At 26.3% G+C, this 27,973-nt stretch overlaps 1 protein-coding gene across 1 annotated transcript; it reads right to left on the bottom strand.

Moving 5' to 3' along the window:
- Window positions 1–525: 525 nt before the first annotated feature.
- On the bottom strand, window positions 526–5,704 carry LOC145844384 (uncharacterized). The gene is made up of 4 exons (XM_082951781.1): window positions 5,608–5,704; window positions 5,130–5,299; window positions 3,715–3,816; window positions 526–813 (listed from the first exon to the last, which is right to left on the bottom strand). The coding sequence occupies exons 1-4, from the start codon at window positions 5,681–5,683 to the stop codon at window positions 745–747; spliced, it is 417 nt and encodes a 138-aa protein (XP_082807907.1). The 5' UTR covers window positions 5,684–5,704; the 3' UTR covers window positions 526–744.
- Window positions 5,705–27,973: the final 22,269 nt, after the last annotated feature.

The following is a 27,973-nucleotide window of genomic DNA, read 5'->3' as shown; positions in this document are numbered from 1 at the left end:
ATTGTCGAGTTTAAAATGATCAAGTTAAAAATTGTCGAGTTTAATATGATCAACTTAAAAACATCGAGCCAAATAAAATCGGGTTTATTATGACGGAGTTTAATTTCATTTCATCTAATTTACTATAATGTAAAATTTAAATGTGATCGAGTTTAAAATTATTAAGTTAATATATCAGTTCTAGTATGATAAACTTTGATATGATCGAGTTTAATATTTCGAGTTTAATATAACCGAGTTTAACATGATAAAGTTAGAAAAGTAAAAGTTTAAAATAGTCAAGTTTGAAATGATCGCGAGCAAGAAATAATAGGCTCCCACTAGTAACAACTAATTATCAAACTAAAATCCTAAATGTAGTTTTTTACTACAAATTTAGTTTTGTTGTTTTAAATATATTTTTATAGCTGAAAAATACATCGAAGACAAAAGTTTGCCGTCTAATGGTCTGAAACAAGGATTATAAATGACACAAATTTATTAACTTAAAATTATATTAGAGTGTGTAATTTCAAAGTAGAAATATTCTTTTATAGATTTTTATTTCAACCACCAAAAAAAAAAACACACAAAAACTAAATGGAATACTTTAGAAATTAGAGTAAGTGTTATAAAGATTTTAACACTTTTATTTTTTCAAACTTTTACGAGTTAGGTTGTACTTTATACATAATTTTTATTGCTTAAACGGAAAATACTCCGACAAATTACTTTAAAAGTATCTTAGAAAAATGAATTAATTAATTATTTTCTTTTGTAATATTCCTTAAATTCTGCTTTTTCCCCATCTGACTTTCTTGTGAATATTCCGTGCTAAAAAATATTTTTTATTCATATTTATTTTTTTACAAATGTTTTGTGTCAAATAATTATTTAGTTATACAATACTTTATTCTAACGAAAATCTTTAGTCATAACTAAACTCTGGAATTATTTAAACTAAACAAAAACTAGGACACCAAGGCTTAATAATTAAAAACTATATATAAAGCTAATAAAAACTACTTATAAAAAAAATACTTAGTAATTACTGGTAAAAAAATTTACATTATACTGCATCAAGGTTTGAGTATTTTTTAAAACAATTTGCCGATTTTGTTTTCTTGTTTTGTATTAATTGTTTTATTATTTTAGTTTGAAGAAAAAACAATATCCGACAAGCTTTCTGTTAAAAACTTTATAAATTTAGATGTTCAAGCATACATTATACCAAATATATAATTTAAGAAGTTTGTTTGACCATTTAGCTTAGAGAAAAAAGAAAGCAAAGAAAACTTGATTTCAATTTCAATCAAAAAAAAAACACCAGCTAGTACATTTTCTACAACTAAAATATTTTTTGTGAACATTTCAGCTTACAGAGTAAAAATAATCTTTCTTTTTAACATTAAACTGTTAATATTGATGTAAACTTACAAAACTGTTTCTAGGTAAATAAAAAAATAATTGATATTTTCATTTCAAATTTAGTTTTTAAAGTTTAATTTTATACATAACCACCTAAATTTTATTTTTGAAGTTTTAAACTTAATAAGCTTTTTATTTTAAATTTAGAATGTTATAAATAAAAACTTAAAATTTTATAGTTGTAGTTTATCAAATCTTCTCAGAGTTTTTCAATAAGTTTTATTCAGTTTCAATGTAAATTTAATTTAACTGTATGTTTTATGTTAAAAATATTTTTTTGAAAATAAAATAAATCTTGTTAAATGATAATAGATATATAAGTAAATAGAATAATAATAAAAACTTTGTGATAAGTAGCTAATATAAAATAAATTTTTCTGTTAAACTGCACAAAAATAAAGTAACTGTAAGCCTTACTAGGTTAAATTTTTAATATTTTAGCTAAGTGTTTTTAATATACGATTTACATTACTACAATTATCTGCTTAAAAGTAGAATATTTCAACAATTTTGAAGAACTTAAGTTTGGGTAAGTTTTTTATTTTAAAGTTTGTAAGATTGTTTTGACTAAAATTAACACAGCAAAAAATAATTGAAAAATTATCAGGGGCCCTAAGTTAAGTAGTTAAGTTTATATACAGGAGCTAACAATTTATTTTGACTTTATATACGCAAAATACTCTTTTTACAACACAGCCCTGTTGGGGCAGTAGGCAGCGCGCCAGTCTCACAATTTGAAGATCGTGAGTCCGATCCTCATACGGGGCACTTTTATTCTATCTTAACTATATATTATAATTCCAATTTGTACCACTTTTATTTTTTTTAATCCTGGAAACTGATGTATGCTACCAAGTTAGTTTAAAAGCTTATTGGTAACTATATTTTTCAAAGTTATATATAAGTGTAAAGAGGAATTCCATCCCCTGTCAAATTTCGCTTGCGCAGTTTTCAATGGAAAAATTGTAATTAATTAATTATCATGTTACTAATTAATTGCTAATTTGAAAATTTTCAGCGCTTTTTTGGTCGTTACGTCACTATACTGCTCACATACGCGTAGGATGAGTGTTTTGAATCGTTTTAAATTAATTTAAATTTTAACTGTTTAGTATATTTAAATAAAATATTTTATGAACTTTTTGTAAATGTTGGATTTTAACTTTTTAAGAAATTGCATCGATATATCCACAACAACACATCGTTAAAGTATTGAAACGAAAAGTAACAATGTGTTACTAAGCATAAAATAAAACTACAAATGAATTTTGATTGGTTTTAACAATAAATTAGTCAGTAAAAAACTTTTAAAACTGTATATTACACGAAAGCTGTAGTGAATTAAACGGGGCATTTTTAAAATCCAAGCTAGGCTGTGCGTAGTGCAAGTAACAAATTTTGATATAGAACAATTATTTTTCTTAAAAAGTCATAATTACCAGTATTACTTTCACAACTTACAAAAACGCTTGGTTTCAATTGATTCCAAGCTAGAAAAAATAATTGCAAGCCTCATAACGTTCGTACCTTTTAAACTAAGTTTTTTTTAACTCGTTGTTTTTAAAAATATAAAAATACTTTCAGCTTTGCAACCAGCTCAAAAATTTAAAATTTATTTCTAAAACCTGAGCTTAATTTAGTAAAAATTAATGATATGATCACGAGTAGTTTACTAACAAAAAAATTAACACTGCTAAGACTTGAGCTTCAGTATGATATATAAGCCAGCAGAAAAAGTTAATTTTGTTACTCTTGTGACGTAATAAAGTTTTTTGTCGATGTCAGCCACCTATTGTTGAAATAATCGATTATACTCAACCGAAACTTGCGTTCTTCATAATCATGAAATGTTTAATTATTACTTTTTTTTAAATGGATCAAACACACCACGAATGGTAGCTATGTGTAAATTAAAACTGCACAGCCCGGTAGTTTGTCGAAACTAATAAACTTGTTTACTTTTTGGCTTGAAAGCTATTTAATTAACATAAACAAGTTTGTCAATTTTATTACAAATTCAAATAAACGTACTTTTTTTAGCTAAACTTGACATTGTTTTTGTTATTAAGTAGAAATTAAAACATTATCATTAAATAAACAGTGACAACAAAAAAAAAAAATTCAACTTAAATGTTAAATATGTTAAATAATAAACCATAACATACTAATTTATTCATATAATATGTTATTAATGACTAACCATAACATATTCATCATCTACGTATTCTCTTCACTAATCATATGTAAAACAATATACTTTATTCATATTTATCTACCTTTTAATTCAATACATTATAACAAACTAACCATGACATATTCGTCATCACCTACGTATTCTCTCTTGTGTTTCCTCATAACTCTGTCTACTTCGAATTCGTACCAACCGTCTTTGATATCGGATAACTTGAACTAGAAATGTGATAAATATTTAGTATTAAATTTAATTAGAATAGCATTGTTTCCTAATATTAGTAATAATAATGATAATAATAATAAAAAAAAACAATATTAATAATAATAATAATAATAAATTTCAACTTCAAACTCATATCATTATTACTTGATATAAGGTAATTTGATATAAAAATATAATAAATGTTTAGTATAAAAACAACTACAGTAACACTGTTTTCTATTAATAACAGTCATCAACTTCTTATTTATATCAATGATAATTTAAACTGTGAATGATATTAATATTTAGAATAAAAGTAACATTTAATATAAAGTAAATGTATTCATTAGGAACGATGTACTAGCAAATAAAAGTTGTGAAAAATGCTGTATAATAATCAAGTTTAATTCAAGTTAAGTGATAGATCAGATTAACAGTTAAACTTCATTTTTCTAAATAATTGAATTTTGAAAAACATATGTTGTGATATGACGAAATCATTCTGAGTACATTCAAACTTGTGATCATAAGTTTTCAAAATTACACAAAATTTTAAAACATAGTGTTGTCATAAAATTTTTTTAAAACAACTTGCCAGTAAACTATTAGGAAAACTTTAAAAATCTCTTTTTTTTGGTAAACTTGTAGTCTGACTTTAATCATTAAGTATTGAAAGCTTAATTTTTCTAGTCAATGTAGTTACTTTTTTAAATTTGTTAAGAACAAAACTTTTATGATCTACCTGTAATATAGTTGGTTCTAATTTTTTTTTTATTTAAAAGAAAACAAGTATGAATAAAAACTATTAAAAAATCTAGCCAAATTCAATTAGCTGTTTTATCTTTGTATGTTTGTTTTGGTGACATAAGTTGAAAACAAACAAAGCTTTTAAAACGTGACTCTGTGCAAATAAACTTATTTCTAAAATTACTACTTTCCAAACTTTTTGTTTTAATTTACTTAAACTGTAAAAAACTGAATAATTAGAAATAAAAAAGAGTTTGTTATTGATATCACACAAATAAAAAAGTTTCAAAAATTCAGTTTGAAAAATAAAATCTAGGGATTCCTATATTGTTTTTTTCGTCATAAAACGGACCTGATTCTTTGAATTTTTGAAATAGAACACTCACTAGCATAAGTTATACATATAAACTTTAAAAAATCCTATTTCGGAATATTTTATTACGTCACAAAGCTTTAAATAACGTAACAAACCAGTTTCAAGAATTAGAACGTCTATTATCTAATGTACTACTTAAAAACATTAAATACTTAAAAAAATTTTTTTTATCACGTCACAAATGTTGTTTGTGACGTCACAAACCTTGATGTCCTTGCCTCCCTTCCCCATGTCGATGGTGATCTGCTCTCCCTCCAGCTTGGTGATTATTTTGAACCCGGCCTGGTCCCAAGTCTCCTTGAAGCCGTCGGCGGTCTTCTCGATCGTGTTGGTGGGTTTCATGTCCTTTATTGCGTCATAGTGCTGCTCCATGTCTGAGACAAAAATTTTTGAAATTAATTTTGCAGTTTTTGCTCGGTTCTACTTGAGCTTTGAAATAGGAGTTGGTTGTTTAAAAAAAAGTTATTACAAAAGTTTTGTTTTGATTCTGCTTGAGGGTTTAATCTTTCCCGAAAACTGGGTTGCAAAAATAAATCAAGACAAATTATTTTTTTTTAAAATTTTGTTTGATGAACTTTTAGTAACATGTATTTGGACATTAAAAAAAAGTACTTTGTTCAATTAGGCAGTATACAAATAACACTCATACTACAAAAAGTATTGTAAGATTCACAAAACTCACCAATCAGCTTGTAGACTTCAGCCAAATTTTCAGTCTTGAAACGTTGCCACACTCCTACTTTGCTTATCATATCCATATTTAACAGTTTTATTTTAAATAGTCTACGTGTTTTATAATATGTTTATATATTATTATCTTTTTTTTTTCAAATGGTCTATGTGTGTATATCAAAAATTTCACAACTTAAATATTGAAGAAAAAAAAACAATAACTTAGAAAAAAAAGTTTATAAAAAAACAATTAATTGTGTTTTATAGGGTAATTAAAGTAAACCAAAAATTTGATTAATAAAGTTCTAAGTAATAAAAAATTAATTTTTAACCTTTAACTAAAAGAATTAATAGAAGCTAGCCTAAAAGAAAAAAATTATGCCTAAAAAACAAAAAAACATAAATAAAATATAAAAATTGCTTTAATTATAGTAGCTACAGTTCATAAGTTATACATGAATATAAGTTATTAGCATATACTTTATACAAAGCTGAGTATTAAAAAAAATAATATTTTATTCTAATGTTTTAAATTACGTACATTTAAAAAAAAACTATGTTACTTACCTGACAAAAATTCTTAAAAATTTATGTTTTTCTAAGTTTTTCTTTTACTAAACCGCATACTTTATTCTTGAAAAAAAGTACTTATAAAACTTTAAACGTTCTACCTTTGCTAATGTATAAGTCAAATCACTTTTTTGTTCCTGAAAGCAGCTAAAAAGTTTATAAACGTTTTCATAAAAGCCAAAGTACAAAACAAAACCTTTATCAACCTTCGCTGAATAAGAGTGACCTAAATTCAACAAAAACCTTGTTTAAAACCCTGAAGATAGTTAAATATTAACTTACATGCAAACATAAATTAAATCATTCCGCCAAAAACTCATGATTGTAAAAAACATACGTCATAATACAATTTGAACTTTTTCTCAATTAGTTTCAAATGCTCTTCTAATTAATATTGTACTCTTGTTTTGCTTTTGTATATATGTAAAAGAGACTTTTGCTTTTTTAATGTCTCAAATGCCGTTTTAATCATGTAGTTGTATTCTCATAAGTTTCCGCCCAACCTCATGACTGTAAACAACATACGTAACAATACAATTTGAACGTTTTCTCAATTAATCCTAAACGCCTTTTAGTAATCTTTGCTTTTTGAATGTCTTATATGCTAAAAGCGTTTTAATAATACAGTTGTATTCTTATAAATTATGCTGTTCAAAAAAAGTACTTGTTTTGTTTATAAAAAAAAAATCTTAATGAAAGCTCTAATTTTTTAAGTTAGTGTTATACCCGATTTCAAAAGGTGTAGCATAGTATAAAACCATAACAAAACAAAACTCTATTGTCTTTAAAATTCTACATCGTAAAACTTTAAGAATATTGTGTTTTGAACTTTTTACTACTAAATGAAGTGTTTGACAAAGGCAGTAAAGTAAAAATTTTAAACTTAAGTTTATTTTCAGTAAGTTTTTAGTTGTCATTGAAAAAAATAAAAAACTTCGTAAACTTATTTATTCTATAATTTTCTTAATCTTAAATTGCATTTGATTGTTTTTAACAAGTAATCAAAAAGCAGTTGTGTAAAAATTGTCAAACAAATCTATTATAAAAAAAAAATTGTACTGTTTGAAAGACTTTAAAGATTTTGTTAAAAATAGCACTATTTCATAAAAAATTGTTTTATAATAACTGCTTTTAATTTTCAGTTAAAACAAACTTTCAAACAAAGGGTAGAAAAACAGCAGAGTAACAATGCAAATATTAACACAATATCACAATTTAACTTTGTTAAACTCCATTGTACTGTTTGTTGAAGATAATATTAAATTTACTCTCCTTACAGTTTTTCTTACAGTTTTAGTTTTTAGTTTATGACATCTAGTTTATATGTTTACACAATTCAAAGTCAAAATAGTTTAAATATAACACTTTAACACTGACTAAAATCTTTGGACTAAAAATAAACGAGTTGAAGAATATAAAACAAAATATAGAAAAAAGATAAAAACTCTCTAAAAAACTGAACAGAAAGGAGATAAAAAGCATCAACTGTTAAGTATCGATCTGATTCTATTAATATTTGATGCGATTTAAACGCAATTCAGTTATAAAATTTCAAAACAAAAGTTTCTAAAATCGTTACGCTTGGGTGATCGCACCAATCAAGTTTTACTTTTGCTTTGGTTTTAGTTTTATTATTAAACTTAGCTAAAGCCGGAAAATAAATATGCTTTTCAAGTTGCAAATGTTTTTAGCTTTAAATTTTATCAATTTTCGAGATCATAGTGTAATAATATACCGCTTTCTTTGTTGTAGCTGATATTACTCACGGTAGATATATTGCGTTTTGTGTTGTAATTATAGTTCATCAAAAAACAAAATAAACACATTGAAAATAATTAAGCTAAAAATTTACAATAAAATATACCTAACTGAATGTAATGCTAGCAAAAAGTACTTCCTTAATCGTTATCAATATACTTTACAATAAAGTTCATTATTGCATCATTGTTTATGAGAAAGGTTAATAAGGCTTATAAAATAATTTACAAAAAAAAAAAAACCTTTAGCAATTGAAAATATGCAAATTCACTTTGAATCAGAAGAAATGTTTTGAATAATGATTAAGTATTCAATAGTAAGCCGTAAAACTTACAATGTATCTAGATAAGCAAATTAAATAGTTTTTATTTAAAACTTTTAATTTAAAAATTCATTGTACGTAAATTTATTTGCATCATTAAAACAAACAAATCTTACATAATTCTTTCTAAATAAGACTACACTGTAAATTAGGAAGGTTAACTTTTAGTTATGTAAATACATAAAAGCTTCCAACGTGAAATTACTTAATTTATAAATAAAGCTACTATGTTAAAAAAAAACATTTCTGAGCACAGCTATCTTTGTTTTTTCAAAAAACAATCACTGATAATAAATCATAAATAAAATGTTTTGCTAAGCTGAACTTAGAAGCTATTTAAGCTGTAGTAACGACTTTGTAAAAAATAAAGCAATACAAAATCAAAAAACAGACTTTAATGTGGAGATTTATTGATTTATTTTGTCTGTAGTAATGTCTGTAGTAAGCAATTTGAAGATATTACTTCCTTCTTTGCAGCTTCTATACTATTTGACAAACATAACATTTATCATTGTAAACAAGTTGTAAAAATTATTTTTTAATAAACTTTTTTTTTTTCAAACTAGCTTTTATAATAATGCTAAATCAATTTCAAAAAAACTTTGTTAAGTTTTTGCAATATATATTTATGACTTTAAGAAACTTAAAAAAAGAAATAAAGTATTTTAAAATCGATCGAACAATTAAACGTATATTTAAACACACTTTAGTGTTTTAAATAATTATTTGATGATACTTTATACAAATATTGTAAATATTGCTACGTGTTTAAACTAATCTTTCTTTTGGAACATATATTTGTGTTTAAACACGTACATATAATCTTGAATGAACATATTAAACAGAAAAAAAAGAGTTTAAACATTTTAACTTAAAATGTATTTAGAGGTTAAGGAAATCAAGAAAAACTAGTCTATTTTGAAAACTTTTATTGCTTTAGTAAATAAATGTAAATAAGATCTACCTAATTTAAGTTTTTAGACTGAAGTGCACTAGTAAACTAGTAAAAGTTTATTTACAAATATTAATAACAACTTTATATTGTTGAAAATATTAAAACGTTTATATAAAATTTGTTACAACTTAAACTAATCGACGATTTTATGCTTTTTTAATAAGCAATTTATAATTTAAAAATTACGTTTAAAGTGTGCAACCAAATTAAAAGTTTTTAAGTTACTTTAGCACAACATTAAGTTCTTTAAGCTTATTGATCAAAAAATTAAATATAAATTAAATTAAAAGTATATACATATAATAAATTAAAAACTTATATAAGATTAAAATTAGAAACTTAAAAAAATTAAAAACTGAATTAATGAAATGAAATACTACTTAACACACTAAACTATTGATATATATTTGTGAAAGCTAAAATATACTAACTATCTCTTATAAGTTCAAACTAGATGACAACTTAAATAATTGATAAAGGCATGACTTAAATTAGCACATTTTACTGACACAAGTAAAGTTCAAGTTTATTTTGTTGAAGTTCGGAAGTTGAAAATATTAATCATGTGATTCCTAAGCACAGAAAGTTATGTGAACTTTAATATAATGCATTATATCAGTCAAAGTAATTTTTTAAGTTTAAGTGTATTCTGTATTAAATAAAAGTTATAAAAAGCTTGTAGACTGTTGACAAAATTAAACACTTTAAAAAAACTATCAAACACCATTTGTTAATTAATAGCTTAAAAACTAAACATAAAATATCTCGATTAAAAATGATTATTAATACAGCAAAAATGGTTTACATAACAGTTTGTTTAAACATAACAAAACAAATCAGTTCAAAACAATTTTATGATTTTGCAACTCAAATATTTACTTATAACTTGTTTATAGATCTTATCATTGTTTTTGTTTACAAAAAGTCAACTTAGGTTCGCTCTAAATATCCTGGCAAACAAATAACAATAACAAACATTTAAATAAAGTTGAATTTACAGTTAGTTTTTATATGTTTTATAGCTTGCATCGGTTTTCAATCAGTCACACTTTACAGCTGTTTGAAAAACTTACTAAAAACAAATTTAATTTTAAATTACAAAAACTAAAAGTATTTTACATACTTGAATAAAAACAAATTGTTTTTATTATTGAAAGTTGTACAACTTTATTTTTATACCAACAAACATCTTAAAACAAACTGTCACTGTTTATTTAACTATTACTATTATTATTATTATTAATATTTTTCTATTTAACTAAAACTATAATTTTAATTGCATACCAAAAATTTCAAACGTAATTATTTTTCAAATAAGTTTTTATGATGCTCCTATAATTTTAATAAAAATATCAACAGTAAGCTTTTAAGTTAAACTTCTTTAATAAACTATTAAAAATTTGAAAACACCTTTTTTTTGTTTATAATATTTTCAATTAAGCTTTTTTATGTTTGTTTAAAACATTTCATTGATTTAATGCTTATCTTTTTCTTAGAGCTTAGTAGTTTCGTAATTAACGTACACTTTTTTACGCTTTAATATGTGTTTTATTAATGTTATTAAAAACTTTAAAGTTTAAACTTTTTAGTAGTGAGGTACCGGACCTACAATTTCGGGTCCGGCTGGACCCGGATCCGGACTTTTTTTTCAAATTAGAGTCCGGCCGGAACCGGATCTGGACTTTTTTTTCAAATTAGAATCCGGCCGGAACCGGATCCGGACTTTTTTTTCAAATTAGAATCCGGCCGGATCCGGATATCAGACTAAAATGGCAATATCCGGCCGGACCCGGATAGTGAGTCCGGTACATCACTAGTATAAACTAGCCTAAGTCAGAATGAGGTTTTTAAAAACTGAAAAAAAAAAGAATTTTAATTTAATAATAAGTAGAACAGCTAGCCACAAGGTTTACAAATTTAGGTGTTATTTACAATTAAAAATCTGAAATCAAGTTCTTGAAGAAAATACACTAGAAAATTACAAAATATTGAAAACTGGATCAGCTCAAACTCATTCAAAATCTAAAAGAAAACTAGCCTGAGTTTTTATAAAAAACTAAATTAGCCTGAGGCAGTCCAAGATTTTCTAAAATTCCCAAAAATTTTCAAACTAGCAGGGTTGCCACTGTTTAAGTCAATAAAACTAGCTAGAGTGAGTATAAACAAGCCTGAGTCAGAATGAGGTTTTTGAAAACTGAAAAAATTACTTTAATCTAATAATCAGTAGAACAGCTAGCAAAGATTGACAATTTGGTAGTAAAGTTGTGGACTGATTGTGGTACACTTAACTGATTAGTACTACCCATCATAATTAAATCCTACCTTATTTAATTAATATCAAACAAATACTAAATTCTAACTGAGACTACTTTCTATAATCAGACACGACAGTTTTGAGTGATGAATCTTTTATATAAAACACAACAAGAAAAACTAGCATATACAAAATTATTAACTACTTTGGTAACACTTTACAAACTGTTAACTATTTAAATCTATATCAAAAGACTTAAAACAATAAACTAAAAAATAAATAAAACTTTTAGTTTACAAGAAACTGTAAAATTTTTAATAAACTATTAAACTATTAACCTGGCTTAAATATTTAAACAATTAAACACCAGTTGAAATATTCACTTTTAAAACAAAACACTACTTACAATAAGCATTCACAAAAAAGTTCAAGATATTTTGTTGCTTCAAGCTGCACACCAAACTAACTAACTGCTTACATATAAACTGCCTGTCATTTTCTGATGTTTTGTTGCATCATTATTAAGTTTGAAACATTTTGTCATATGATTCTCATTGGCTCTTACATTTAACCGCATTAACTCTAAATATTCTCTGAGCTCAACTTTAAACAGTAAATAATGCAAGTATTCATTCCAATGTTTTCAATTTATGTAAAAAGTTGCATTTCTGAAATGTTTATTTCATAATTTAAATGTAAACAAATGTAAATTAGTCACAGGTACAAAATGAGCGAATCACGGTAGGTGTTTAATTTTAACTGACGAAAATGACTCTTATTAATTTAAACAGGGTTTGTTTTTGAAAAAATACTTTTCAGTATGCTCTTTTTTACTAACTAGATCCGGGTCCGGCCGGATCCAGATTTTTTTAAAAATTAGAATCCGGCCGGAACCGGAATTTTTTTACAAATTAGAATCCGGCCGGAACCGGATCCGGACTTTTTTTCAAATTAGAATCCGGCCGGATCCGGATATCAGACAAAAATGGCAATATCCGGCCGGACCCGGACCCGGATAGTGAGTCCGGTACATCACTACTTTTTAGTATCGATAGAACGTTAAAAGATAAATAAATTAGTATTGGTTCTTAAATTTTTATATAAGAAATATTGAAGGTTTTAAAAATTATTTTAAAGGAGCTACAAAAAATTTAAGTTAATTATGAAAAGTAGCTAAAATATTTAAAAGTATCTTACAACAAAAAAGTACTAACAGTTGAAAGTAGCGTTTTTTATAATTCTAATTAACTGTGTTATTAACAGAAAATGTGAGAAAACAAATTAATTTTCTTTTTAATCAAAAGTTGTATCAGTCGTAGTGACTATTATGCTGAGGATAAGGGATCTAGGAGAGAAGACATTTGCTTGACCAACAACTAAATTGGTACGCTTTAATGTAACTCCACAGAGATTTGAACTCACAATGTAGGAGTGGATGGCGCTTGGGAGGAAATGTGTTTACATCTCGAACCATCCTGTCTCACGAATAAGTATATTTATAATAGCATATAAAGATTACTACACTAGTTTATACATTTAATTGATAATTACATAGTTAACTACTGTTCAGAAAATTAAAAATAACATAAGTAAAAAGTATAAACTATGCAACATTAACTTTATATAATCTATATCATTTATTAAGTTTCAGAACATTAAACTTGTTAATCCTTTTTGTAACATATATATATATATATAATTGTTTATTTTTGTCTAATATAATCTCAATTTTTATTGACAATCACAACACTACATCAAAAGATGCAAAAGCGATACACAAGTCGTGATGATCAGTGAACAAAGGTTAGTACCCATCGAAGGACCAATGCTCAACCTACAATGAAATTAATTCGCCACAAAGTAACTCCACCGGGTTTTGAACCCACAACATGCCAGTATATCGCGCTCAGCAGGCGACGTATTAACATCTCGACCAATCTGCCTCGCAATAACTTGATTAATAACTAGCTTAAAAAGCTAATTTAAATTAATACTTTCTTATCACTGCTTTTCTCAATACTTAATTTTTAACGTTGTTAGGTTAATTTTTTTGATGCTTAGTATATTTTTACTAGTTTGTAAACATTATTTTAGAAGTTTTTAAAGTAAATACATTATCATAAAGAAAATTTAAGTATATTTTAGATTAATTTAGTAAAAACCTTGTGTTTACTCGCTCTAAATATCCTGGCAAACAAATAACAATAACAAACATTTAAATAAAGTTGAATTTACATTTAATTTATATTTTATAGCTTGCATCGGTTTTCAAGCAGTCGCACTTTGCAGCTGTTTGAAGAACTTACTAAAAACAAATTTAATTTTCAATTATAAAAACTAAAAGTATTTTACATACTTGAATAAAAACAAACTGTTTTGTATTTTTGTCTTCGAAAAAGTTTCCTAGAGTGACATATAGTAGTAGGAGTTTAAACCTGTTTAAATTTCAGCTTAATTGAATGTGCTTTTAGGATTAGTTTATTTTTTCATGCCCCATTAAAATTATTTTTATTATTGAAAGTTGTACAACTTTATTTTTATACCAACAAACATCTTAAAACAAACTTTCACTGTTTATTTAACTATTACTATTATTATTATTAATATTTTTCTATTTAACTAAAACTATAATTTTAACTGCATACCAAAAATTTCAAATGTAAATTATTTTTAAATGAGTTTTCATGATGTTCCTATAATTTTAATAAAAAATATCAACAGCAAGCTTTTAAGTTAAACTTCTTTAATAAACTATTAAAATTTGGAAAACACCTTTTTTTTTGTTTATAATATTTTCAATTAAGCTTTTTTATGTTTGTTTAAAACATTTCATTCATTTAATGCTTATGGTCTTTTTCTTAGAGCTTTGTAGTTTCAAAATTAAAGTACACTTTTTTACGCTTTAAAATGTGTTTTATTAAAGTTGTTAAAAACTTTAAAGTTTAAACTTTTTAATATCGATAGAACGTTAAAAGATAAATAAATTAGTATTGGTTCTTAATTTTTTACATAAGAAATATTGAAGGTTTTAAAAACTATTTTATAGTAGCTACGAAAAGTTTAAGTTAATTATGAAAAGTAGCTAAAATATTTAAAAGTATCTGACAACAAAAAAGTACAAACAGTTGAAAGCAGCGTTTTTTTTAATTCTTAAAAACTGTGTTATTAATAAAAAATGTGAGAAAACAATTTTTTTATTTTTTAATCAAAAATTATTTCGGTCTTAGTGACTATTATGCTGAGGATAAAGGACCGCGGAGAGAAGACATTTGCTTGACCAACAACTAAACTTAATACTTTTTAATGTAACTCCACAGAGATTTGAACTCACAATGTACGAGTGAATGGCGCTTGGGAGGAGATGTATTTGCACCTCGAACCAAACTGTCTCACGAATAAGTATATAAAGATTACTGCACTAGTTTATAAAGTTAATTAAAAGTTAAGTAGTTAATACAGATTAGAAAATTAGAAATAACATAAATAAAAAGTATAAACTATGCAACATTAACTTTATATAATCTATATCATTTATTAAGTTTCAGAACATTAAACTTGTTAATCCTTTTTGTAACATATATATATATAATTGTTTATTTTTGTCTAATATAGTCTCAATTTTTATTGACAATCAAAACACTACATCAAAAAATGCGAAAGCGATACACAAGTCGTGATGATCAGTGAACAAAGATCATTTAAGTCACCACCGAAGGACCAATGCTCAACCTACAATGAAATTACTTGCCATGTAGAAACTCCACCGGGTTTTGAACCCACAACATGTCAGTATATCGCGCTCAGCAGGCGACGTATTAACATCTCGACCAATCTGTCTCGCAATAACTTGATTAATAACTAGCCTAAAAGGCTAATTTAAATTACTACTTATTTATCAGTGCTTTTCTCAATACTTGATTTTTAACGTTGTTAGGTTAATTTTTTTGATGCTTAGTATTTTTTTACTAGTTTGTAAACATTATTTTAGAAGTTTTTAAAGTAAATACATTATCATAAAGAAAATTTAAGTATATTTTAGATTAGTTTAGTAAAAACCTTGTTGAAAAAAAAATAATTAAGTTTTTTTTGGTTGTATACAAGTTATACTACTCACATTTTTAGTGCTGTTGTCTTTAAAATACAACTAATCAAAATTTGTTATATACTTATAATGTTTGCTAATAAAAGATTTAAACGAAGCAACTTCATTGTAATCTTATTTTTCTAATCATCACTTTGTACCTTTACCACAACTTGTTTAATTAAAACTTTAACAAAAGCTTTTTGTCCATTTAACGCTTGGGGAATAAGTAGTGTTAAACCGAAGGTTTTGTGAAAATTACTGTATTAAAAGTTACAATTGCTAAAAAGTAATGAAAGTTTAATGATTGAAGAAGATTTAAGTATAAATAAATTTCAAGGCCAGATGTTTAATTCTGTTATACTAGAAATTCGACAAACTTATATTTAAACTTTTTTTAAATATAGCAACAACTCTTAAACTAAAGATTCATTAAATATCTGATAATTATTTTAAATGTATTGTTTTATACACAATTGATATAAAATAAATACAAACAAATCTAACAACAAATGCTTTATAATTATTTTAACATTTAATGTTTGTAACGAGCTTTGATAGAGTTGTTTTAGTATAAGGCAATTATTAAATGTTGACTTTACTGTCTATATTAAGTTGACAAAACAAGAATAATAAAAATATGCATACTAAAGTTATTTGTTTTAATCAAAAAACAACTTTAGCAACTATTTACTAGTATTGAATTGTTTTCTTCAAACATACTAATTCATGGGTCGCAAGCTTTTCATAAGTCACAGATTTACTAGAATTTTTTTTTTTCAGGCCGAATTAAATTAAAAGACTTTGCGGAACTTAATTAATTTTGAATAAAAGTATACTTAAAGCAGTAGTATTCAAGCTTACTAAATTATGTGCATCCTAAATCGCAAAATAAAAGTTCTGTGCACCCCAATATGTTCTTCCTCACGAACTCCAAAATATCTTAAATAAGATTCGAATTTTCCCGTGATGTCTGTGTAACTTTCAAAAAACTTTCATAATATACTAAACTAATAATATATATATTTGAAAGCTTAAATATACTAAGTATCTCTTATAAGTTCAAACTAGATGACAGTTTAAATAATTGATAAAGGCATGACTTAAATTAGCACATTTTACTGACACAAGTAAAGTTCAAGTTTATTTTGTTGAAGTTCGGAACTTAAAAATATTAATCATGTGATTCTTAAGCACAGAAAGTTATGTGAACTTTAATATAATACATTTTATCAGTCAAAATGATTTTTTAAATTCAAGTATATTCTGTATTAAAAAAAAGTTATAAAAAGCTTGTTGACTGTTGATAAAGTTGAACACTTCAAAAAACTATAAAACAACATTTGTTAATTAATAGTTTATAAACTAAACATAAAGTATCTCGATTAAAAATTTTTATTAAAACAGCAAAAACGGTTTACATAACAGTTTGTTTAAACATAACAAAACAAATCAGTTCAAAACATTTTTATGATTTCTCAAATCATATATTTACTTGCAACCTGTTTATAGATCTTATCATTGTTTTTGTTTACAAAAAGTCAACTTAGGTTCGCTCTAAATAGCCTGGCAAACAAATAACAATAACAAACATTTAAATAAAGTTGAACTTACAGTTAGTTTTTGTTTTATAGCTTGCATCAGTTTTCAAGCAGTCACACTTTACAGCTTTTTAAAAAACTTACTAAAAACAAATTTAAATTTAAATTATAAAAACTAAAAGTATTTCACATACTTGAATAAAAACAAACTGTTTTGTATTTTTGTCTTCGAAAAAGTTTCCGAATGTGACATATTGTAGTAAGAGTTTAAACCTGTTTAAACTTCAGCTTAATTGAATGTGCTTTTATGATTAGTTTAGTTTTTTATGCCCAACTAATATTATTTTTATTATTCAAAGTTGTACAACTTTATTTTTATACCAACAAACATCTTAAAACAAACTGTCACTGTTTATTTAACTATTACTATTGTTATTAATATTTTTCTATTTAACTAAAACTATAATTTTAACTGCATACCAAAAATTTCAAACGTAATTATTTTTCAAATAAGTTTTTATGATGTTCCTGTAATTTTAATAAAAAATATCAACAGCAAGCTTTTAAGTTAAACTTCTTTAATAAACTATTAAAATTTGGAAAACACCTTTTTTTTTGTTTATAATATTTTCAATTAAGCTTTTTTATGTTTGTTTAAAACATTTCATTCATTTAATGCTTATGGTTTTTCTTAGAGCTTAGGAGTTTCGTAAATAACGTACACTTTTTTACGCTTTAATATGTATTTTATTAAAGTTTTTTAAAACTTTAAAGTTTAAACTTTTTAATATCGATAGAACGTAAAAAGATAAACAAATTAGTATTGGTTCTTAATTTTTTACATAAGAAATATTGAAGGTTTTAAAAACCATTTTATAGTAGCTACGAAAAGTTTAAGTTAATTATGAAAAGTAGCTAAAAAATTTAAAACTATCTTACAACAAAAAAGTACTAACAGTTGAAAGCAGCGCTTTTTATAATTCTAAAAAACTGTGTTATTAATAGAAAATGTGAGAAAACAAATTAATTTTCATTTTAATCAAAAGTTATTTCAGTCGTAGTGACTATTATGCTGAGGATAAAGGATTGAGGAGAGAAGACATTTGCTTGACCAACAATTAAATTGGTGACCTTCAATGTAACTCCACAGAGATTTGAACTCACAATGTACGAGTGAATCGTGCTTGGGAAGCGATGTATTTACATCTCGAGCCAAACTGTCTCACGAATAAGTATATAAAGATTTCTGCACTAGTTTATAAAATTAATTAATAATTACATAATTAACCACTGATTAGAAAATTGGAAATAACATAAATAAATAGTATAAACTATGCAACATTAACTTTATATATTCTATATCATTTATTAAGTTTCAGAACATTGAACTTGTTAATCCTTTTTGTAACATATATATATATATATAATTGTTTATTTTTGTGTAATATAATCTCAATTTTTATTGACAATCACAACACTACATCAAAAGATGCAAAAGCGATACACAAGTTGTGATGATCAGTGAACAAAGATCACATAAGTCACCATCGAAGGACCAATGCTCAACCTACAATGAAATTATTTCCCATTTAGTAACTCCACTGTGGTTTGAACCCACAACATGCCAGTATATCGCGCTCAGCAGGCGACGTATTAACATCTCGACCAATCTGCCTCGCAATAACTTGATTAATAACTAGCTTAAAAAGCTAATTTAAATTACTACTTTTTTTATCACTGCTTTTCTCAATACTTAATTTTTAACGTTGTTAGATTAATTTTTTTGATGCTTAGTGTTTTTTAAAAAGTTTGTAAGCATTATTTTAGAAGTTTTTAAAGAAAATACATTATCATAAAGAAAATTTAAGTATATTTTAGATTAAGTTAGTAAATCCCTTGTTGAAAAAAATTAATTAAATTTTTTTGGTTGTATACAAGTTATACTACTTACATTTTTAGTGTTGTTGTTTTTAAAATACAACTATCCAAAAGTTGTTATACACTTATAATGTTTGCTAATAAAATATTTAAACGAAGCAACTTTATTGTAATCTTATTTTTCTAATCATCACTTTGTACCTTTACCCCTAACTTGTTTAATTAAAACTTAAACAAAACTTTTTGTCCATTTAACGCTTAGGGAATAAGTTGTATTAAACCGAAGGTTTTGTGCAAATTACTGTAATAAAAGTTACAATTGCTAAAAATTAATAAAAGTTTAATGATTGAAGAAGTTTTAAGTATAAATAAATTTTAAGGCTGGATGTTTAATTCTTTTATACTAGAAATTCGACAAACTTATACTTAAACTCTTTTTTTTAAATATAGCAACAACTCTTAAACTAAAGATTCATTAAATATCTGATAATTATTTTAAAAGTATTGTTTTATACACAATTGATATAAAATAAATACAAACAAATCTAACAACAAATACTTTATAATTATTTTAACATTTAATATTTATAACGAGCTTTGATAGAGTTGTTTTAGTATAAGGCAATTATTAAATGTTGACTTTACTGTCTATATTAAGTTAACAAAACAAGACTAATAAAAATATGCATACTAAAGTTATTTGTTTTAATCAAAAAACAATTTTTAGCAACTATTACTAGTATTGAATTGTTTTCTTCAAACACACTAACAGTATGTTTGGAGCTACTAATTCATGGCTCGCAAGCTTTTCATAAGTCACAGATTTACTAGAATTTATTTTTTGCATGCCGAATTAAAAAAAAAAGACTTTGCGGAACTTAATTAATTTTGAATAAGTGTGTACTTAAAACAGTAGTCTTCAAGATAATTAAAGTATGAGCACCCTAAATCGCAAAATAAAAGTTCTGTGCACCCCAATATGTTCTTCGTCACGAACTCCATAATATCTTAAATATGTTTCAAAATTTCCCGTGAAATATGTGTAACTTTCAAAAACTTTCACAATGTCTGGTATAATTTTCAAAACTAGCCTTAAACACACCTAGGACCTTTTTTTGCTCTTCATCATGAACTCCAGAATACCTTGTGCAAGTTATAAAAATTTTGATAGTTTTTCAAATTAGGATTTATGCACTCCAAAAATTTTCTGTACGCTAATGTGCACTTGTGCACACTTTGAAGACCAATATACTCTGAAGAACAGTAGAAAACTCTTAAAACGCGTTAAAGTAATCGCATTATATTTTAAATAGAGCCTCATGTTTACTTAGAATAGAATTAAGATCACATTAAAAAGAAAAAATCATAAAGTTTTGAATTTTTTTTTCACATGTTGATTCTAACCTAAAGGGAAGTTTGCCGACTCTTGTACTAATTGCTTGTATTTTGTTATTCAACCTTAATTAATATAACTTTGCGCCTACCAAAATAATTCAATTAAAATAATAAAATAGTAATAAAAATTTGTAAACTAATTCATGATTGAAAATTGTGAAAAAAAAACAGTTACCAAGCGAAAGTGTGACGTTGTTTTGAAGGCAAATAAAAATGAATAATTTTGAATTAATGCAAACTTTCCAAACTTTTTCCAAACTTATAACTCGATAGTTTTTACAATAAAAATGTCGTTTATACCCCGCTGGAACCAAAAATGGCATCCCCAGAAGAAGTTTTACGGAATCGAAAAAGACTACCACCAGGTTTATATTAACTTGATACGTTTAAAAATATTTTTGATAGTTGTTTTTCAAAGTTTTAAAAGGTTTTTAATACTTTTGTTCCTAAAGGTGTTCTTTATACAACTGAATAGTGAAGTTTTATAAGCTTTAATTTTTTAAACTTATGCAGGCGTTTCAACACAAATTTTGAAAAAAAGTAAAGCTATCAAACACATTAAAAAAAACTTTACTTAAAACATACAAAGCTCCCAACAAAATTACAAACGGCTCTGACCAAGTCAAAGTTTTTCACCACGACAAAAACTTTGAATTTTTTCCAAAAGGTTCATCCTGACTCGTACAGATTCACGTGGTACAGACAAAAGGAGAGACCGAGATACAGGCAAACAGGGGAAGACAAGAAGGAAGCTCTCACGCAGAAGTTTTTACCGAAGCACCCATATTACTACACATCTGATGAGAGATATGGTGAGTTTAAATTTTTCAATGTTTTATCAATTAAATATCAGAAGTTTTTACCCAAACAACCACATTACTACACATCTGATGTGAGATATGGTAAGTTTAAATTTTCAATGTTTTATCAACTTATAATCAGAAGTTTTTACCCAAACACTTTATTATTATACATCTGATGAAAGATATGGTATATGTTTGATGTATTTTGTTATTTATCAAAAGTTTTTACCAAAGAACCCTTATTACTACACTCCTGATGAGAGATATGGTAATATATAAATATAAAATATTTTATTTATCATTTATCAGAAACTTTATGCCTAAGAGCCCTTACTAATACACTTCAATAGAAAGATGTGTTTAATGTTTTTTTCTTGTAACATTTGTTTGTTTTTAATTGATTGACCAAGTAGTCACTAAATTTAATACAGGTACATTTTAGCAAATCAGCTATTCTAAACATAACAATATAGTTGAAACTTATACAGATTAGATAAAGAGCTGTTAGAACATGTTCAAAATCTAAAACAAATTTGAATTTAATTAAACATGCATTGATGTTTTCTTAAAATAATAGTTTTTAAAAAACATAAAAAATAAAAAATACTTTTTTTTTTTAGATTTCAAAGCTGCAACCGACGGGGTCGTCCGAAATTTGAAAAAAGATCTGAAAAACGAGTTTCCGCACCCGACTGCCGCCAAGTTGGCTCCTTTGGAATCGGAAAGCTCCCTGAAAGTCCCGGATGCTCGCGAAAGTAGAGGAGCGGACGATAAAGCCGACAAGCTGGCTGACAAGGAGGGAATTGTGAAAAACATTTTGTCGAGACCTTACATCTTGAGATCAGGTTTTTTTCGTGGTTAAATTTAATCCCGACTTAAATTGAAGCGCAAGCCAGTTAAATTTCGAAATTTTATCATCTGCTCAAAATCAGTGCAACTCTTCAAAAATCAAATTTAGTTGCCTAATTGCTTTTTGTTATCAAAATAAAATCTTTAAAACCCCTTCAGACTTCTCGGTCACCGGCGAGGGTCAGCGCAGGCAGCTCGTCGGCGCCAGACAGCGGAAGCTGGACACGAGAGAGGAGAAAATGCGGAGGAGCAGGAGAAACGGCAACTCGTGCCCGGCGCTCCTGTGCGACGCCGTGCGGATGGAAAACGAGAGAACGAGGAAACCGAGAGAGGAGAAAGCGGTGCGCAGAGGGGTGGAAAGCAAGAACGTTGACGGGGACGAGATTGAAAGGTCCATGCACCGGCCTGAGATGGTTGGGGTTTATTTAATAAAAATTTATAACTTTATAAAAAAAATTATACTTTTACGCTTCTACGGCCCGGAACGTAAAATATGAGCTACTTTGTGCAAAATAAAGCTGATAAACCAAATGTTTAGTCACAGTATTGGTTTATTGAAGTATTTGGTTTTTGTTGAGTTGATACAATTAAAGAATCAACTTTGTAACTTGTAATTTATGTATAAAAATCAGTACATAGGGTATCTCTATACTTTCATGTCGGTTATAAATCTAATTAAACTTAACTAACTTCTAGCTTATGCAATAAAATTTCTACCAAAAACAGACGGAACCGCTGGGACTGAACACTAGAGGGCGCCACTTGTACGACCCGGAGCACCTGCAGTACGCAACTCTCAACTCCACCCGGATGCTGACCCAGGAGAGGGACCTGTATAGGAGGAGGGCGATGGGGGAAACCCCCAAGTACCCGCTGAAATCGGGAATCGTCCCCAAGTACGCCGGGTACGTCCCTGGTCAGTTTGTGTATTGTTAATTATTTAGGGAATTCCCCAAATGCCCGCTAAAATCGGGAATCGTCCCAAAGTACTCCGGATACGCGGCTGGTCAGTCTGTGTATTACAAGAGACTTAAAAACTAAACAAAGTTTGGTTAAAAAAAAACTTAAATGCTAAAAAACTTACTTCACACTAAAAAAGTATATGTTAAAAGACATAAGTAAGAAACTAAATAAAAAAAATCATATAACTTTAAGTTTGAGTTTATTAAAAAATAAAGCTTAGAATACATGATACAATGTCTGGTATTTTTTTCTTTACTTTGCTAAATTGTTGTATTTGTAAATCTTTTTGTTGGAACTCCTATGGCATCTTGCACTTGGACTTTCATGAACTAATTAAATAAGTGCAAAATAAACAGCTAACTTTTTGGTTAGGTCTCAATCATAAAAAGATATCTAAAACTCTAATTTCTATTCTTTTTTTTATCGGTAAAAAGTTTAATTTTGAAAATTTTTTGTAAACTGCTTCTAGATATATAAATATATAATTAAAACTATGTCATAGAATTTACAAACGCGTCAATTTTTTCACAGGTGACAAATTTCGCGTTGGGGCGACTTTTGGTCGTCTGACCATCAACGCCAAGGAAGTTGGGGTCCCAATTAGCACCACTTGGGGCGGCATGACGTCAGTTAACCTGGGAAAAATGTGGTGAAAAAAATAAAAATTGGTAAAAACTTAAAGTGTTTTTGTTTTTTTTTGTTTAGTGTGCTTTTTATTTCAATGGTCTTACTTAAAGTAAAGTATGAATACTGACTGAAAATATTCAAACCAAAGTTTCCCAAAATCATTTTTACAATTGCCCTCCTTGGCGGAAAAGGATATAAAAAATCGCCCCATTTACTTTTATTCTTGAATACAGACCCAGAACTTTTTGTTTAATTTTTTTTTTCTATAGCTGCCCAAAATTTAAAAAGTTGTTTCTTCTTCCTTCTTTTACTAGTTGTTGCCTCCTGATTTACAAAAATCGCCAAAAAAAGTGCGTTATTTCCCCCCTATAGAAACCCGGGTACAAAAGAAAAAAAAAGTAGAGCTTAGAAAATCAGCTAAAAAGTTATTTGATAATACCAATTAGTTTAACTTTGTCTTTCTACAAACGATTAAATAACACTTTGGTTAACTTGGTTATAACTTTGTGATTTTTAAACTTGCTAAAAACTCAAAAAAAAAAATAGCGTCATAAAATTAATATTTTTTTACATAGAAATAAACTAAAAACTCCGCAAAAAATGAAAACTTGTTTACAAAATATAATTTTATCTACAAGATATCTAATATTTAATAACGTGCTAGTTTTTTTAAGAAATTAATTTTAAAGTAGTTTTAAAGATGCTTTCTACAGCTATAAATATTTTTATAAATATTGAAATCATTTTATGTTCATCTTATCGTGCAAAAGTTTCAATCCGTACAAAAACGACTTCATGCAAAAGTGACGCTTTGCAAAAAATCGGGAAATCGGCAAAGATAATTAATAATAAGAAACAATTTGACTTGTGGGAATTTAATTACAGTTTGTTTATTTGACGAAAATAAAGAACAGCGTGCTATTTAAACTTGCATACCCTATGATAAAGCGTAGTAATGACAAATACTTAAAAAGAATTAAAAAGTTTAAACAAACGAAAACAATAAAGCATTGATATTTTCATTTACATATTCCATGATTGCAACATAAATTTTATACTAAAAACCGTATAAAAAGCGATACTAACAATGCTATAGAACAGGGGTCGGCAGGCAGTTGGTGGTCGCGGGCCAAATTTCAAGTTTACGAAGTCCTCGCGGGCCGCAGTTTTAGTTTTATAGACATTTGAATAATCTTTTGGTTTTAGTTTTAGTCACACGAGAGAAAAGTTTTACTTTTATTCACCTTATCATTTTAAATGACTTTTAGCTATACATAGAATGCTTATTTAAATAAACATTTATTAGAATAAAATTTACATTGACTAATATACTTAAGTGTTAATAACTATGTACTTTCATAGCATTAATAAGTTAAACTTAATACTTTTGTAACTTTACTAACAACCTAACTCTTTATAAAAAACAAATTTGAAAGACAATTTATGGGTTACTTTTATATATTTGTTATACTATTAACCGCTATTTTCATATCTAAGAATATTTACTTTAAAAAAATGTTTTTGCGTGTTAAGTAGTTTACATTAATTAAAAAATTTAGTAATTAGTTAACTTAATAAAGTTAATACCTGTTTGTATTCCAGAAAGCTAGAACAAATTCTTTAACATAATTAATTCTCGAATACTTAAATAAAATATCTTACTAGTAACTAGTCTTTTACATAGTTGCCACTTAAAAGCAAAAATGTCTGAGTTGTATCAAACCAGCCTAAGTTTATTAAAAGTTGAAAAAACTAATAAATCGTTGTTAATTAAGCTTAAATACCTAGTAAAAATATCATCATCATCAAAAAGTACACAAAAAGTAAGAAAACAAGAAAAAACTACAATTATTAAACTACACTACAATCATAAAAACAATTCTGGAAATTAAAAGATTTCTTTAAAGTGTTTGAAATAAAAGTTTCACACAAACCTAAGTTTTTAAGCTTTTAAAATAGCCTGTTTGTGTAGCAACCCAGTTAAAACAAAGTTCACAGCTTAAAGAAATAACGAAAGTTATTAACAGTAAATAAATTACATGCCAAAAAAACTTACTAGTTAGCTGGAATGGACAATTAAGTTTCTTAAACAATTTTAACAAAAGTATTTAACTTTATTGAGTCATTAGCGAAATAGAAAAACTTGTTTTCTATTAAGCATTATAGAAATTCTTTATCTGCAATAAGAATATTGCATTTAAAAATATTAATTGAAAAAAATAAGACGAGCTACAAAAAAAAAAAAAAGTTAGTTAGGAGTTATTGCGAGAAACGATAAAAAAGCAAATCACCAAAATCAGTTCCAACAAAGCACAAGATTATCTTTAGTAACTACAGAATTATCAGAAAAAAATTGTTAAGGAAAGTTATAAAGTAGCAAAATTTATTATTTAAAATGAGATACCGTTTATAATTGAAAACTTTTTTAAAGAATTTATATTGGTAGTAATGAAAAACTTTTGTTTATTTCTTCAATGACAACAAAAGGTCGTATTTAGGAAATGCATTAAGGTTATAAAGTCGCATAAATCAAATTAAGACTTTAATCAATATGTTAACAAGAGAACACTAATAGAAAAACTATTGCTCATCTGAGAATTTTTATTAGAGATGTTTTTACTAACTTTGACATTTTAGTAGAGTTTCTTGGTTTAGTTCCAACACGAAGCACAACAATCGGTGAAATTTTACAAGTAAGCTGCAATGCACCAATACAAAGGTTTTAGAAGTACAATTCCTTCTTTTTATTTTAGTATAAAGTTTAATTAAAGTTTATAATGTGTCTTAAAAAATATATCAATATTAAAAAACACTGTTAAGATACTTTAGTATATTTTTTAATAAAGAAATGTTTATTTGCTAAATTTTTTGTGTCAAATCGAAATTTCATTACTTTACATTGAAAAATTGTTTGAAATTCCAGGTTTATTCAAAAAATCTCAAATTCAAGTTTTTTTCCAGAACTTTTAAGCATTAATTTTTAAGTTCAAAGCTTTTCCGGGATTCAAGTTTTTTTGGCAACACTGATTGTTCACACTTAAATGTACACAATAATATAAATAATATATTGAATTATATCAGCTGCAAGACTTAAAATTTAACATATATTATAACTCAAACTAACACTGTGGATTGAGCAAAACATACATCATAAGTTTAATTTGCCAATCTTTCAAGCAAAAAGCCAGCTTAAGTCAACAAAAACATTTCTGATATTTTTGTATACAAAAAACAGTTCTAGTCAAAAACTTATAAAATGACTTAGTTGGCTTGAGATTTGAAGTCTACAAATAGCGATAGTCTAAGTGTGTGTCAATGTTTAGTTGTTTATTAGCATGAATTTGAACTATTTTGATTAATAGTGTACAACCTTGATAAATTTACCATCCCTAAGTCTAGTTTATATTAATTAGGTAGCTCCAAAAATCAGCAAATGTGTGTATTGATATGCAAGGCATAAAAGTTAACTTAGTTTTACAAAAACAATGTTTGAAAAATGAAAATGTATACCTAACAAAAACTATATTAATTTATATCATATATACATTTTTAAATGTGTCTGTACAAATTTAGATGATACATGTAGAAACAACAATGTTAGATAATTATGCATAAACTAAACTTAGACTAACTAAAGTATTAAATAAAAAGTGGTTTAAAATATGAGCATCTTTTTAAGTTGGTGTGCATATAAATTAATTTAAGTGCAAAGAAAACTTCTAAAAAATTAAAATGTGTCAAAAGAAAAATTAAAAAAAACCTTATTTCTTATCACTATGTTATTTTAAATGTTTTTACAGTTCAATATAACATTTACAAATTAAAAAATCTATAAAAGAAACTTAGGTATAAAAAACAGTGAAAAAAATATCTAAGCTATAAAGAAATGACACTTTAGTTAATTACTGTGAATTACTTTTGTACAAAATGGTAAACACTTGCATTTAGTTTATTTAATAAATAGATATTATACAACTAACTTATTAAGTTCAAGCACTCTTTACACTCTTTTTTCAGATAATTACTTGCTGTTGTAAAAAAGAAGTTATTATAAAATTCAGAAAAATATCCTGTTAAAATGCTAATTTGTCTTTTTCACATTTTTAAACTAAAGCAGTAATTTCTTCTAATTATTTTTAAATGTTATACAGAGACTTAAAACCAAACTAATCAAATTAAATCGAGTTACCGAAAAAAAATTAACATGAAACATATTTTGCTCAGCGGGCCACATTTACATGCTCGCGGGCCACAAAATTTTCTTTCGCGGGCCGCATTCCATTCAAAAAAATAATGTGCTCGCGGGCCGCAGATTTACCCTTCGCGGGCCGCAATTGGCCCGCGGGCCGCAGTTTGCCGACCCCTGCTATAGAACGTTGC

This window comes from Thalia democratica, chromosome 9, assembly GCF_965202585.1.
Source record: "Thalia democratica chromosome 9, ktThaDemo2.hap1.1, whole genome shotgun sequence".
In the NCBI taxonomy this organism is placed as follows: domain Eukaryota; kingdom Metazoa; phylum Chordata; class Thaliacea; order Salpida; family Salpidae; genus Thalia; species Thalia democratica.
The sequence above is the reverse complement of the archived record's forward strand: the minus strand, read 5'-3'. Positions and strand labels throughout refer to the sequence as shown.

What these genes read in the sequence shown, in the direction of transcription:
- LOC145844384 (XM_082951781.1), bottom strand. Translation starts at nt 5,683, where the DNA reads ATGGATATGATAAGCAAAGTAGGAGTGTGGCAACGTTTCAAGACTGAA. An exon ending in TGAAGTCTACAAGCTGATTG is followed by an intron (nt 5,300 to 5,607) that starts GTGAGTTTTGTG and finishes TTTTTGTCTCAG; the next exon opens with ACATGGAGCAGCACTATGAC. An exon ending in AGGGAGGCAAGGACATCAAG is followed by an intron (nt 3,817 to 5,129) that starts GTTTGTGACGTC and finishes TCACATTTCTAG; the next exon opens with TTCAAGTTATCCGATATCAA.